Source organism: Plecotus auritus (assembly GCF_963455305.1).
Source record: "Plecotus auritus genome assembly, chromosome: 2".
In the NCBI taxonomy this organism is placed as follows: Eukaryota; Metazoa; Chordata; class Mammalia; order Chiroptera; family Vespertilionidae; genus Plecotus; species Plecotus auritus.
In genome coordinates, this window is record NC_137771.1 from 14,857,972 (window position 1) to 14,873,520 (window position 15,549).

The 15,549-nt window shown below is 44.8% G+C and overlaps 1 protein-coding gene across 2 annotated transcripts; it reads right to left on the minus strand.

The window, feature by feature from the left end:
- Window positions 1–489: 489 nt before the first annotated feature.
- FUCA1 (alpha-L-fucosidase 1) lies at window positions 490–15,338 on the minus strand. Of its 2 annotated transcripts, XR_013959949.1 has the most exons (9): window positions 14,902–15,333; window positions 11,355–11,489; window positions 8,566–8,703; window positions 6,064–6,169; window positions 5,014–5,214; window positions 3,043–3,230; window positions 1,882–1,981; window positions 1,175–1,580; window positions 490–990 (listed from the first exon to the last, which is right to left on the minus strand). XR_013959949.1 is itself a non-coding variant. In XM_080656604.1 (8 exons), exons 1-8 carry the CDS (start codon window positions 15,273–15,275, stop codon window positions 1,440–1,442), a joined length of 1,383 nt encoding a protein of 460 aa, XP_080512730.1. In that variant the 5' UTR covers window positions 15,276–15,338; the 3' UTR covers window positions 490–1,439. The 2 variants fall into 2 exon arrangements, 1 of the variants encoding a protein (XP_080512730.1); XM_080656604.1 differs by having other exon boundaries at window positions 490–1,580; window positions 14,902–15,338.
- Window positions 15,339–15,549: the final 211 nt, after the last annotated feature.

The window sequence follows — 15,549 nt, forward strand, 5'->3', positions numbered from 1 at the left end:
GTGAGGATTAAAAAAAAAAATAACAGCTATCCTAATAGCGATGCATTTGGAGGGTTTTAAGCAGGAGATATAATCACATTTGCATTTTGTAAATAGTCACTGTGGCTACTGAGTGAGTAGATCTCCAATGATGGGTGAGTGCACTACATGGCATTCTCAGGGGAGGCAGAGACGGCACTGTCCCTGCCTTCAAGGGGCTCAGATTTTAGGTAGGGAGAGAATAGAGATAAGTGTTCTGTATGATTCCGCAGCACTGACAATTTCCTTCATCATAACCGTTAAAGCACTACCCATAGAATTTGCAAACCTGTAGCTTGAAACCAAAAAATACTAGCATGGTATTAAAGTAAATGACTTTCAAGACTCATACACTGAAAACTACAAACCGCTCTCACACCCATGTTTCTCTCTCCCTCTCCCTTCCTTTCTAAAAATCATTTTCAAAAGAATGGTACCAGAAGTGAAGAAGAGAAAACCAAAGAAATTACATTTTTTAAAGAATATATCTTTATTGCTTTCAGAGAGGAAGGGAGAGGGGAAGAAAGATAGAAACATCAATGGTGAGAGAGGATCATTGATTGGCTGCCTTCTGCATGCCCCCACTGGGGATTGAGCTCGCAACCTGGGCATGTGCCCTTGACTGAAATCGAACCCAGGACCCTTCAGTCCACCGCTCTATCCGCTGAGCCATACCAGCTAGGGCAGAAATTATATTTTTTGTTCTGCACTAAAGAGGCATGACTGGTCCTTTTAAAACACAGAAACATAAAGCTATAAGTAGTCCATATAGAAACTGAGGGGAGAAAACGATAACGTGTTTTGGTAGAAATCATTTGACATTAAAATTTATTTATTTGATTGTATTTTAAAAAGCAGCACAGAATCACGTCCATTTTCTTCATAGTATCACTGTACAGACTGAATTTCAGAGCCCTTAGCTGGCTTTGGAAACTTCCGAAGAGCTATTGGTCTAGCATGCCTTTCTTTTCCCTCCAGGCTCTCCTGCTCTTTCAGGGGGTGCTGATGGCAGTGGATGCTAAATAAACAGCATGTGGTTGAGCTTGCCAAACTCTTTAAACCTTCTCCTATAGGCAAAAAGGTGAATTGGCTTATTCTTTATCCGAAGTAATTAAGCAAGCCGGTTATCAAACAGAGAATGGAGGGAAGATTCCACTGTAGACAATGTCCAAAGTTAGGGAAGAATGAACTCAGAGAGCTTTAACTGTTTAGTTCCTTCTTCTGCTGGTGAGAGATATGCCAGCAAGGTGGCTCAGATCTTTGATCCACTGACAGAGTAGTGCACTCAGTTCCTTTGATTAAAATATGTAGGAAAAGCCATCTCTGGGTAGAGAAGAGTAGGTTATTTCAATGATGGAACTGTAAGAAGAAAGTCAAAACTGAGCAGCAGGCAGTATTGCTTTCCTCTTGAGCTCCAATGATCACTCCACTCCCATCATCTTTATGGTCCAAGCAAACTCAACTGGAAGAGCAGAGGGTGGTACCTGGGGCAGATAAATGAGGAGACCTCCAGGTGGATTTGTGGACCACTTCAGATCTTTCTGGATTCCCAGCATCGTTACCTGAAGAAAGCAAAAGGCAATGGGAAAAACATTAATGCATTAATGAGTACAGAATACGGCCTGAACATGGTGGAAAACAACCAAGCTGGGCCCGGGAAGGGAAGATCGTCCAAAACAGCGGTCGCCAACCTTTCGGACCTCACGGACCAGTGAGTGGTCTGCGGACCACCGGCTGGCGACGGTTGGTCTAAAAGGAGAATAAATATGGGAGAAACCTGGGGAAGGAAGGAGGAAGTAGAGAAGACCTGCCGATTCCTTTAAAAAGGTTACATCTCTGCAAGGACTAACTGAGGCCCCTTACCTGTGTAGCAGAGGTAGTTTTGGGGGATTTAAGGCTTAAGACTCCATTTTCTGGCCAGTTCAGGAAAATGGCATAAACAGCTGATTCTTTTGAGGTATACCTGGGAAAAAAGAAACATCATTATCAAAGACACCTGGCTTGTTACCCTGACACCTAAGGTTATTACACGTAACCTTGGACATTCCCCTTCCTATGATCTACTAATCCCAAGGTCTGTGGGAAGAAAGCAGCCTCTTCCTGGTGATATCTTCTATTTTCATTCTCCATTGGGTTACAGGTTTTCTTGAAAAATTTTAAACTCTTATACCAGTTATTTCACACTGAGGCCTTCTGCCTTATCATTCAAATATTTTTTTCTTTTTTCTTTTTTTTCAACTCTAAATCCATGTGAAAACCAGAGGATATAACAAGGGCAAGATGTGCAATGAAGACAAATTTGTAATTCTGAGATTTCATGCTTAGAGAAGAGGATGAAAATCACTAGACGGAAGCTCATCTGAAACAGGGATGGCCATGTTTCCCCTGATCCAAGGACCTACGCTCTATAGTGTAACACTAGCAGATTTACGAACACATTGTATATGCCTGGCACTCTGCTGGGAGCTTTACATACATTATCGCATTTAATCCTCACAGTAGCTCTAGGAAGAATCATCGCCCCATTTTGCAATTGATCAAATAACTAGATTCACAGTTCCAAGCATGACTCATGACTTCCGCATTTACCAGCTCTGTGATCCTAGGCAAGTTATATTACTGCTCTGGGCCCTCTTTCTCACTTGTAATATCGAGAGAATAACAGTGTCTATCTGGTGGGCTTGTTGAGGGGATTAAATGGGTGGAAAGAATTTAGAATGGAGCCTTACACATTGTAGTTGCTACACAACTTTAGCTAGTACTATTTTTAATTAGACCAGGTAAAGTATCGAGTAAATGGATTAATGTTTTTTGATGCTTTTTGCACTAAACCTATCCCCACCCCAACTAGTCAAAGATACCCTGGTGGCTTAAGCCATAAACTGGGGTACAAATGAACAGCAAAGAACAGCTTGTGGGTTTCAAGACGCCGTCCAGTGCGGCTTCGAACCTTGTGGACCAAGGAGATGCCAGGTCAGGATGGGCACCGTCCCGCTGCCACACACAACCGAAGACAGGACTCACCATACAGATTCGTTCTTTTCCAGTTGTACCCTCCATGGTGCAGAGGCATAGATAGCCTCCCCACTGATGCTCAGCCACTTCCCAACAGCAAGCAGCCTTTCTTGGAAGACGGGAACAATCAGTCCATCTTTAGTTGGCCCAATGTTGAGCAGATAGTTTCCTCCCAAACTTACTGTCTGGACCAGTTCCTGGAAAGAGTGGAAACAATGAAACCCTACTTATGAATTCCAAGCCTGGCACAGTGCCTAGAACACACAGATATTAAGAGAAGAAAAAGAATCCAGGGCACCTCCGCTCCCTGCTTTGTGAGTGTCCTTTACCCTTTTGAAAATACTATATATTTTTGTCACTGTAAAAGCAAGACAGGATTCTATAAGAAAACGGAAAAACCCTGCTGCAAGATGGAGGAACATATTAACTTGAACTCCAGGGAGTGAACACGGGCACTGCCCCGGAGGCTGCCCTTCCACGGTGCCACAGGCAGTGGGAAGGGTCCTGTGTCGGAAGCACAGAGGACGAGCAGGAGCGGAGAACAAAGCGCTTGGCCATGAAGGGATCACATGGAGCCAGACAGAGAGAATATGGGGGTCAGAGGGAAGAGGTTCTGAGGGGGTGCTGTGGAGACTTTGGGGAGACTGAAGGGATCTGAAGAATTTCAGGACACTCCGTACATGATGGCCTATATAAATGTATATGCTGCCCTGTCGGGAAAACATGCTGTGAAGAGATATCATAGTCCTGCCTTACCCACCGTTTCGTGTTCCACGGTTTCAGTTACCCATGGTCAACCGCAGTCTGGACATATTAAACGGGAAAACTCCAGAAATAAACAATTCATAAGATTTAAGTTGCACTCCGTTCTGAGCACCTCACTCCATCTCATCCAGTAAGCATCGAGCCATCTCACATCATCACAAGAAGAGTACAATATAGTCAGATATTTGGGAAATCAAATTCTTTGGATATAACTTTCATTACAGGGTATTGTTCTATTTTCTCATTAGTTATTGTTAATCTCTTACTGTGCCTAATTTATAAATTAAACTTTATCATAGGTATGTATAGTATAGGAAAAACAGGGTTCGGTACTATCCTGGGTTTCAGGCATCCACTGGGGGTCTTAGAATATGCCCCCAAGAATAAAGCATTAGTCAAAACCGGTTTGGCTCAGTGGATAGAGCGTCAGCCTGCGGACTGAAGGGTCCCAGGTTCGATTCCGGTCAAGGGCATGTAACTTGGTTGCGGGCACATCCCCAGTGGGAGGTATGCAAGAGGCAACTGATCGATGTTTCTCTCTCATCGATGTTTCTGACTATCTACCCCTCTTCCTTCCTCTCTGTAAAAAAAAAATCAATAAAAATATATTAAAAAAAAAAGAATAAAGCATTAACCCATATAAAATTGATAAACATTTTAATGGTTAAGGACAACCCCAAATCTACTTAACTATCCCGTTATGGTTGCAAGAAATTGAAACAACCATATGTCCAGCTGAAGATAACCCTGGGAAGAACATGTCTGTACATAAAACTCTCTTCTGTAATTACAATGATTCCCTCAGGACAGACTGCTCTGAGTATGTCCAATAACCCAAAGGGCCTATCCACCTGCACGTTCATCCACAGTGCTGCCACCATCCTCGGTTAGAAGGCTGGTTTGAGAGGGCCGTTAAGAAATAACTAACACATGCCCCGCTGGCGTGGCTCAGTGGTTGAGTGTCAATCTATGAACTGGAAGGTCATGGTTCGAATTTTGGTCAGGGCACATGCCTGGGTTGTGGGCTTGATCCCCAGTAGGGGGTGTGCAGGAGGCAGCCAATAAGTGATTCTCTCTCATCACTGATGTTTCTATCCCTCTCTCCCTTCTTCTCTGAAAAGAAAGGAAGGAAGGAAGGAAGGAAGGAAGGAAGGGAGGGAGGGAGGGAGGGAGGGAGGGAGGGAGGAAGAAAGAGCTAACTCACAGGTGTCTTACCGAAATGATTTCCGATTCACTTGCCACGTCAGAGATTGACATGGTGCGACGGTAGCCCCAGGACCGCTTGTCTATGGAGGTGCACATCTCCCACTTGTGATTTGGCAAACTTGACGGCTGAAATTTATCTTCACAGTTGTAGTATCCTCCATGGTGACAGGAACAGTTAAAACCCCATCGGTCATTTACCACTACCTCATCCTAAAGGAGGAAAGAGCACTGGATCATCAAGGGTGAACCCCTCATCTTCCTTATATAACGCAGTGCGATAAATTAAGAATCTATCTGGAAGCCAAGAACAGACTTAGTCTAGAGCAGTTGTTCTCAACTGGGGCCATATTGCCCCAAGAGGATTTTGGCAAAGCCTAGAGACATTTTGGGTGGTCACAACTGGGCTGGTACTACTGCCATCTAGAGGCCAGGATGGTGGTAAACTTTTTACAATATAGAGGACAGCCTCATCGCTACAAAGAAATATTCAGCCCAGAAAGTCAACAGTGCAGAGGCTGAGAAGCCCTGGTCAAGCGATCTGTAACGTTAGAGCTGGAAGAGCCGTTTTAAAGATCATCTTGAAAAACATTTATGTGTTTCTCTCACATCAATCTCTCTCTGTCTTTCCCTCTCTCTCCCACTTTCTCTAAAAATCAATGGAAAAATATCCTCGGGTCAAGATTAAAAAAAGAAAAGAATTAAAGAAGAAAAATAAAGTTTATGCTTCAAGGAAGGGGGAAAATAATTAAAGGAGAAATCCTTTTTTAAAAATATATTTTTATTGATTTCAGAGAGGAAGGAAGAGGGAAAGGGAGACAGAAACATCAATGATGAGAGAGAATCATCGATCAGCTGCTTTAAAGGAGAAACCTTTAACATCCATTACGTCCCTGGGTCCCTAGCACCCTCCTGGAGATGTTGTTATTACTCCAGATCATCCATTACGTCCCTGGGTCCCTAGCACCCTCCTGGAGATGTTGTCATTACTCCAGATCCTCTCTCCTTACACTGTCTTGTATCACCACAGATAAATAGGACAGAAGTCATACAATCACACACCTTAACTGGGCTGTCACTGTACAGCCAAGAAAGAAAATCTGTAGAGTTCCAGTAAGTATCGGGACTTTCCCAGTCTCCATCAGACCAGATCAAGTCAGGTTTATACCTGAAAGACATGCAATGAGAACGAAGTTTATTAGCTGAATCCATTCACAAAAGTCTTACCAATCATTTTTTGCAACACATACTTATAAATCTTCTTTCACCTTTTTTTCTTTAAATCCTCACCCAGGGATATATTTTTATTGATTTCAGAGAGAGGAAGGGAGGAGATAGATAGATAGATAGATAGATAGAGAGAGAGAGAGAAACACTAGTTGGTTGTCTTTCAGATGCACCCCAATTGGGGATGAAATCCACAATCTGGGTATGTGCCCTGACTGGGAATTGAACCTGTAACTTTTTGGTGTACGGGACAACGCTCCAACCAACTGAGCCACACCAGCCAGGGCTCACCAATTTTGAAAGTGTCATAAAATTACCATAGTGCAGAGAATGTGGAAAACTAAAGAGACAAAAACAACCACACAAAATGCCTCTGTTATCATAACCATGTTTAATACACAGCATTTTGGTATATTTTCCCCTAATCTTTTTTTTTTAATGTCTTTTTAAAAAGTAGAGCTGTAATCAGTATTATACAATTTGGTCTCCTTCCAGCAACTAATTCCAACTAAAAGAATAGTACTTCAGAACTACAGGATTAAGGTTTCTGCTTTTAAGATGCAATAAGAGCCCTGGCTGGTGTTGCTAAGTGGTTAGAGTGTCAGCCCGTGCACCACACCATCACAGGTTTGATTCCCAATCAAGGGCATGTACCTAGGTTTGCAGGTTTCAATCCCCCCGGCCCAGTTGGGGTGCATAAAGGAGGCAACCGGTCTCACATCAATCTTCCTTCCTCCCTCCCTCCCTCCCTCTCTTCCTTCCTTCCTTACATTCACTCTAAAAATCAATAGGAAAAATACCCTCAGGTGAGGAATAACAACAACAACAACAAGATGTATTAAGAGCCTGAACTATTCTGCCCAATCCATTATTTTGGACAACTACCTAAAGCTTCGACCATAAAGGATTTATAGAACCCCCTGGCCACAGCTGCTCCTTTCACATATCATTACTCTGAGCCTTCTGAGGTGTGAGTGTGCGTATATACCTATAAGATAAGCATTATTAGTCCCACCTTAGAGAGCAGGAATCTGACGCTCAGCAGGGCAATTTGTTTTAGGTGAAAACGCTTGTAAGCAAACAAGAACTGGAACTCAAATGTAAATCTCCTATACTGTACTCCGTAGTTAGGACAGCAAATAGACTCCAGGAAAAAGACTGCCTGTGTAAGAGGCAAAATATAGCAGAATCTGTGTTTTACTGTGTACAAGAAACTGTACTAGGCATTTTATGTTCATTACCTCATTAGTTCTTACAATGATCCTACGGTGTATATTATCCCCATTTCTCAGATAAATAAACAGATCTAGAAAATTAAGCAGCTTGCTCCAGGCCACACAGCCAGTAGGAAAAAAGAACTGGATTTCAGATCCAGTTCTGGCTCTAAGCCTCTGCTGGTCTCTTACGACTGTACTATTTCCTTAGAGAAGTCATCTTGCCCTAGCTGGTTTGGTTCATTGGATAGAGTGTCTGCGGACTGAAGGGTCCTGGGTTTGATTTGGTCAAGGGCACATGCCCGGGTTGCAGGCTTGATCCCCAGTAGGGCATGCAGGAGGCAGCCGATCAATGATTCTCTCTCATCCCTGATGCTTCTATGTCTCTCCCTCTCCCACCCTCTCTGAAATCAATACAAATATTTTTTTAAAAAAAGTAACAAATAGAAGTCATCTGGATGCAAGGAGGGTCTGAGTCCCCACCCCCTAAGTCCCCCTAAATCCCCCTAAAATGCGTGTCCAGGCAGAGATAGCTGCCTCTCAAGCAATCAAGTGCAAGAAGGGCAAATAGGAATGAAACAAGATGAAGACAAATCCCAAAGTGAAAGTGGTCATTTGAAGAACAATAACATTTATTCTGTACAACACGGTGACAGGTACTGTTCACATATTCCTCTGAGCCCCATAAGAAGGCATCCTTAGCCTCACCTTATGGTGAGAATCTGAGGCTCAGAAGGGTGATCTGGTTAAGGCTTTGTAAGTAAGGAGAGCCAGGATTCAAAGGCAAATCTGCCAGATGCCAAGTCCCAGGCAGGTCTAGGGCCCATTAGACCCTGTTGCCTCTCCAAGGTCAGACAAAGAAAATGGCACGCAAGGAGGGAACTGAAGTTCTGACTTCCTACCATCTGGGGTCTGTGTGCTTCAATTTATAAAGGTAATATGACCACATTATGGGAGTTCTGAAGAGTAGGAGGAAAAATATACTTTGTCTCAATACAGCCACCACTTTTATTATTCTGATGTCCTCTAGATTTTTTTCATATTCCACCTTTTCTCCTTTCCCCCCAACTTCTCTGATTTCACTGAGAAAAGTAATAAGGCCAAAAACATTTCTGTGTTTTACCTGTTCACAAGTTCGTATAGCTCTGGCATTGTTTTCCCAAAGACAAAATACTGTGTTTTGAAGCCATTTTTCTTATCAAGTAGGTAGAGTGGATGGAACCATTCGAAGAGTGAGTGATACAGTCCGTAGCGTATGTTCCTTAAACAGAAAAACAGGCCAACAACTGTCATTAAGTAAAGAAAAAAAGTTTATTTAAAAACAATCAGTGGCAGCATTTTTATATCTCAGTGAAATGCACCCCTGAGGGTATGGGGGGTGGGGATCCAAAACCATTAACTTAAAAATGATCTCTTATCATTCACAACCAATTACAATGATTGGGTTTACTATGTTTTTGATAGTACACATAACTACTTTTTATACATACATAACTTGACATCAAATGTCATTTAAACCTCCTTTTAACTTTTTAAAAAATATATTTTTATTGATTTTAGAGAGGGAGAGGGAGAGACAGAAACATCAATGATGAGAGAGAATCATTGATTGGCTGCCTCCCACACTCCCCCCCGCACTGGGGATCAACCCGGGCATGTGCCCTTGACTGGAATCAAACCCAGAACCCTTCAGTCCACAGGCTGACACTCTATCCACTGAGCCAAATCAGCTAGGGCATCTTTTAACTTTTAAGTCAATTATCACAATAATAACATATAGTCCATTTAAAAAAATGTTTTATCTGTCCATCATAAGACTATGTATTGAAGAAATATTGGAAAGCCTTCCAACCCAGGTCCTTTTCCAGTGTCTGATGGACGGCAGGGACCAGGTTTCTCATCTTTGAGTCCCCCTTCATTGTCAACACAGATCTTTGCCGGCATTCAGGGAAGGTTTGGGTAAATGACAGATCAAGAGGGAACTGAAAAGGGCAGTTAAAGCAGCAAAAAGTTAAGGAGCCACTGGGTTGATTCTAACTAATGGGGGCTGGGGTGGGGAGAGATTGACCAAAGAACTTACATCCGTATATGCATGATCCATGGACACAGACAATAGTGTGGTGAAGGCCTGGCGCGGGGAGACGGGGGTATGGGTGGAGGTGGGTCAATGGTTTCTTGTTTTATTTTTCTAAGATTGACTAATAGTTTTTATTGATTTCAGAGAGAGGAAGGGAGAGGGAGCGATAGAAACATCAATGCTGAGAGAAAATTATTGATTGGCTGCTTCCTGCATGCCCCCTATTGGGGATTGAGCCGGCAACCCGGGCATGTGCCCTGACTTGGAATGGAACTGTGACCTCCTGGTTCATGGGTCAATGCTCAACCACTGAGCCACACCGGCTGGGCTTGACTAATAGTTTTTAACATATGCAAAGGGAAACACGGTTAAAGTGACCTATTTTCATACGCAAGAAAGCTTGTTTTGAGTTAAGATTGATGAGTGTTACAGAAACGCTATGATGCAAGTAAGAAGTAAGGTACATTGTAATGGCACAGGTAAGACAGAAAGAACTGAAGTTGTTTCATCTGACTCAGGAACTAAACAGATTCACAGAAGATAAAAATCAAGTATCCTGAAGTCTGAATCTAATCAACACCTCAGAGTTTTACAGCAGGACTGTTATCTAAGCACATCAGGGAAACTGAATCTCGAACAGGTGACAAGAGTCAGCACTCTTTCTTAAGGGGCCAGGTAGTATTTTAGGCTTTGCAGGCCTTGTGGTCTCTATCCTAACTCACAACACAGAAATGAATGGGCATAGCTATGTTCCAATCAAACTTCCTTGACACAAACAGGCAGCTGGCCCACCCCTTAAATAGCGTATCAAGTTTGCCAAATCACAACAGAGCTGAGAGTGGGCATGGCACAAATACCACTTTCCTCCTTACAGGCAAATGTACCCAGAACTGTGGGGTCCAAAACCAGAATACCTGAGTTCAAATCCCACCTCTGCCACTTCCTAGCTCAGGGGTGGGCAAACTTTTTGACTCAAGGGCCACAATGGGTTCTTAAACTGGACCGGAGGGCCGGAACAAAAGCATGGATGGAGTGTTTGTGTGAACTAATATAAATTCAAAGTAAAGGAGTGGAGGGGAGAGCAAGAGAACCCTCCGCTCTTTCGGCTCCGCAGGCCGGATAAAACAGCCGAACGGGCCGTAGTTTGTCCACGGCTGTCCTAGCTCGTTGATCTTGGGAAGCTACTTTAAAAAAAAAAAAAAAAATATATATATATATATATATATATATATATATATATATATATATATATCTATCTTTATTGTGGAAAGTATTACACCTCCACCCCCCAGGCCTTCACCACACTATTGTCTGTGTCCATGGATTATGCATATATGCATGTAAGTTCTTTGGTCAATCTCTCCCCACCCCCATTCCCCCATTAGTTAGAATCAACCCAGTGGCTCTAACTTTTTTGTTGCTTTAACTGCCCTTTTCAGTTCCCTCTTGATCTGTCATTTACCCAAACCTTCCCTGAATGCCGGCAAAGATCTGTGTTGACAATGAAGGGGGACTCAAAGATGAGAAACCTGGTCCCTGCCGTCCATCAGACACTAAAAAGGACCTGGGTTGGAAGCCTTTCCAGAAAGAATCCTTCTCAGAGTACAAATGGGCCATTGTGGTCTTTGCTAGGTATCCTTCACCCAATCAGACAGAGCCATGAATTTCTCATGGTGTCACCTTTGGTCACATAAAAACAGACAAGCATCAAACACTGCCAATTCAGGTACTCGCTAAATGCAAACTTTGAAAACACGTGAGAGTGTAGAAGGTATGGTACACTGGATGACTGTCAGATCAAAAGCAATGATGGACTAACTGCAGTACACACACACCTCTTCCGGATGGCTGTTCCCAACTCACCAACCAAATCACGATGGGGCCCCACATCCTTAGAATTCCAGTTCCAAGACACCGAACTTGGCCAGTTTGTGAAGCCTTCGTGATGCTTTGTTGTCAGGACTACATACCTGTGGACATCAAAACCATATGAGCAAAGAAAGGGGGCAGTGGTCCACGAGCATGACCTTACCCAGCATGACTGCGGCTCTGGAAATGGTAGAACTGGCTGTTTGAATGTGGAGTGAAGATATAGTGACCACCAACTGTACATGTGTCTCAAGACCAAAAAAACAAAGCAGGCAACTCCATAGAATATAACAATATTATTATAGGGTAATTAGTTACAGGGATGGAGGGTCAGGGTGGATAGACAACCCTGGTAGTTCTTTTTTTTAATATATTTTATTGATGTTTTACAGAGAGGAAGGGAGAGGGATAGAGAGTTAGAAACATTGATGAGAGAGAAACATCGATCAGCTGCCTCCTGCACACTCCACTCCCTACTGGGGATGTGCCTGCAACCAAGGTACATGCCCTTGACCGGAATCGAACCCGGGACCCTTGAGTCCGCAGGCTGACTATCTACCCACTGAGCCAAACCGTTAAGGCAACCCTGGTAGTTCTGTGCAGCTCATTCTCCACTGCTTTACAGTTATTACAGTGAATATTTTATAGTACAGCTGAACTACTAAGATTGACAAGACACAGGGTCTAAGAATGCATTATGAGCCAGGAACCCTACCTCCTAGTGGTCTTATGATGGGAAATTGCTTAGAACTGACACCGACACCTAGTTTGATATGTCTCTGCTGCTGTACCATTCTGCCCACTTACTGACAAGAATCTTTGTGATTACATTGCATAGGCTTACAGAACAGTAGTCATCTATATATATAAAAGCCGCCGAAACCGGTTTGGCTCAGTGGATGGAGCGTCGGCCTGCGGACTGAAGGGTCCCGGGTTCGATTCCGGTCAGGGGCATGTACCTTGGTTGCGGGCACATCCCCGGTGGGGGGTGTGCAGGAGGCGGCTGATCGATGTTTCTCTCTCATCGATGTTTCTAACTCTCTATCCCTCTCCCTTCTTCTCTGTAAAGAATCAATGGAATATGTTTTAAAAAAATAAATAAATAAATAAAATAAAATAAAAGCCTACACGACAACCGAACTATGACACACACTGACCACCAGGGGGCAGACGCTCAACACAGGAGCTGCCCCCTGGTGGACAGTGCACTCCCACAGCCAACCTCTCTCAGCTGGCTGGCCCCCACTGGCCCCGAATTAGTGCACCGGGCCTCTAGTTAACTATAAGACAGTGAATGCTGGCCAGGAACAGTTAGCTTGGTCTAAGTTAAAGCTTGAATAGAGAGAGTGGAGGGCTTACAAAGATGGAGTCGGTTTGTTCACATCAACATTAGACACTCGCCTACAGGAGACATACTTGTGAGTTGCTGCAGCCACAACTCCCCAGGGGTATTGCTCCAGGAATGGAAGCAAACTTGAGGAAACCACAGTCCTTAGTCTCCTGCTAAGGAGGAGGCCCAGAGGGAAAAGATGTGCACCTCAGCTCTCCTTCTTCAACCCTTCTAGGAATTAATGATTAGCTTTTCTTAAGCTTTGCTCTAAAGGAAGAAATCTCGACTATAAATAACATGACAGAAAAGTAAGCTATTTGTTTTACCAAGCCCACATGAACGGCCTCTGATTTATAGAGGTGACAAAAGTCCAAAAGAGCTGGGGAGAAAAGACAAGTGTTGAAATAACCACCAAATCACTCAACATTTCATTTGCTTTCATGATGGAAAAAAACGAGATAATTTAACCACTGGCTGGTGGGGGGAACTCCAAGACTTTAAGGGCCAGATAGTATTTCAGGCTTTGAGGGCAATAACCTTTTTAAAATGTGAAAATCAGCCCTAGCCGGTTTGGCTCAGTGGATAGAGCATTGGCATGCGGACTGAAGGGTCCCAGGTTTGATTCCGGCCAATGGCACATGCCTGGGTAGCAGGCTCGATCCCCAGTAGGGGGCGTGCAGGAGGCTGCTGATTGGTGATTCTCTCTCATCATTGATGTTTCTACCTCTTTATCCCTCTCTCTTCCTCTCTAAAATCAATAAAAATTTATAAGTAAAATAAAATGTAAAAATCATTCTCATCTCATGCTACTTACAAAAACAGGCAGAGGACCAATCCATCTGGCCACGGTAAACAGACCTTGGCGTCGTGAGATTTGGAGTCTAGGACATCAGTTCCCTTCCTCTATCTGGGCTAGTCACCTGGTCCATGACAAAGGGGTCTGGACAAAGGATGTTTCCCAGATTTTAATTAATTTTTTTCATTTTTAACTTATGGATCTCTATGGCTCCTAGAAGATAGAGAACACCTCCTCTGTTTATTCCAGCCTTATATTCCCGTACATTTAATGGCAAACACTAAATGTCAGTTTAATTTATTAGTATAAGATACTATTTTTTATTGATTTGAAAGAGAGAGAGAAACATCGATTTGTTGTTCCACCCATTCATGCATTCATTGGTAGGTTCTTGAATGTGCCCTGATCGGAAATCCACCCCCCCACCTTGGCATACCAAGACGACACTCTTACCAATGAGCTACCCGACCAGGGCAGCACAAGAGATCTTAAAGTCTGAGAGAAACTGAAACCTGGACGATGACTGAGGAGACAACGGTAGAAGACTGCTCTAAGCCAGGAGCCAGGAAACCTCCCTGTCTCCATTCTTAGTTTCCTCCAACCCACGTCACGCCCAGCAGTTAAACTAGTCCTGAGGGTAACCACTCCCTGACTTGACACCTGGCCAAAGGGTTACTTCTTCAGGACTGGCCCCAGCCTTCAACAACCCCCGGGTCCTTGCCTCTCTCTTCCCCATCCCAGCACGCTACACTTTCGGTTCTCTGCACCATCCACACGCAAGCTCCAACAGTTCTCAAGACAATTCAAACATTTCTTGAGCACTTTAATGTGCAAAGCATTGAGAAGAGCAGGTGAATGAGAATCTATACTGTTTCCCAAATACAATGCACACCAGAACTCCCCTCCCTTTCCCTCTCGGAGATATTAAAGGTGAACGGAACCAACACAATCCCTTTCCATAGCCCTGGACGGAGGCGGCAGGGAAGTGAAATTGCCTTGGTCAAGTTCACAGTTGAACTAGGACCAGACTCCATACCACTGGCTTAAAATCCTGGAGTCCCGATTTTCTTGTCAACCTGGAATGGACAATGAGATATCACGCAACTCCATCCATTGAGGCTTTCCCACCCACCACCTCCTTGAAACTTGTATTTTCTCCTAATTCCCAACCGGACGCACCTTCCCCTTATGATCCAGCATGCCACATTCAATTCTGCATCCTTCCGGGGACAAAACACATGACCTGGGGTATCCTAAGTCAGACAGATGGCTGTGTGACCCTGGGCGAGTCGCATAACCTCCCCCCGCTCGGTTCCCATCAGCCTAACCCCCGCTCATGGCTCCGACCGCGGGAGGAGGTGCGCCGCCCGCACCCGCGGCCACTCACTTGGCCCCGGAGGCCTGGAAGAGGTCGGCCCAGTCCTCCGGGTCGAAGAAGCGCGCCGTGAACAGCGGCCCGAAGTCGGCGTAGCTGAAGCCGGGCGGGTAGTTGTCGCTCATGAAGCGCCGGTACTGCGGCAACCCCTCGCCCTTCCAGTGCCACCAGAACCACTCGCTGCCCCAGGCCGGCACCGAGAACACGCCCCAGTGCACGAACACCCCGAATTTGGCCTTGTCGAACCAGTCCGGCAGGGGCCGGGAGTCCAGACTCGGCCAGTCCGGAGTGTAGCGGCGCTGAGCCCCGAGCGCCCACTCGACCGCTCCAAGAACCAGCAGCAGCAGCAGCAGCCGCAGGAGGGTTCCCACCGCCCACGACTTCATCTCGGGAGCCCACACTCCGACTCTCCGCCTCCGCCGCCACCATTCCCTCTCACCGCGCAGCTGCGGCGCGAGGCCCCGCCCACTCTAACTAATGATTGGTTCGGTAGGAAAAAGGGGCGGGTCAGCCCTGGCTGCTTTACTACCGAGTCTCTTCCCCTCTTAGTCCGCCAGCCCTGTTGCGCCCTCTAGCGCTTAAAAGGAGAAAGACGCAAGGAGGGGTTGACAGCGATCGGCTGGTAGTCTAATGAAAACTTCTGAAGACTTTATGGCGGGG

Bases quoted from the DNA above. Each gene is read 5' to 3' on its own strand.
- FUCA1 (XM_080656604.1), bottom strand. From the start codon at position 15,275: ATGAAGTCGTGGGCGGTGGGAACCCTCCTGCGGCTGCTGCTGCTGCTG. The intron at 8,704-11,354 runs GTGTGTGTGTAC...TTTCTGTTTAAG, and splicing joins GGAACAGCCATCCGGAAGAG to GAACATACGCTACGGACTGT. The intron at 5,215-6,063 runs GTGTGTGATTGT...TTCCTCCTTTAG, and splicing joins ACAGTGACAGCCCAGTTAAG to GATGAGGTAGTGGTAAATGA.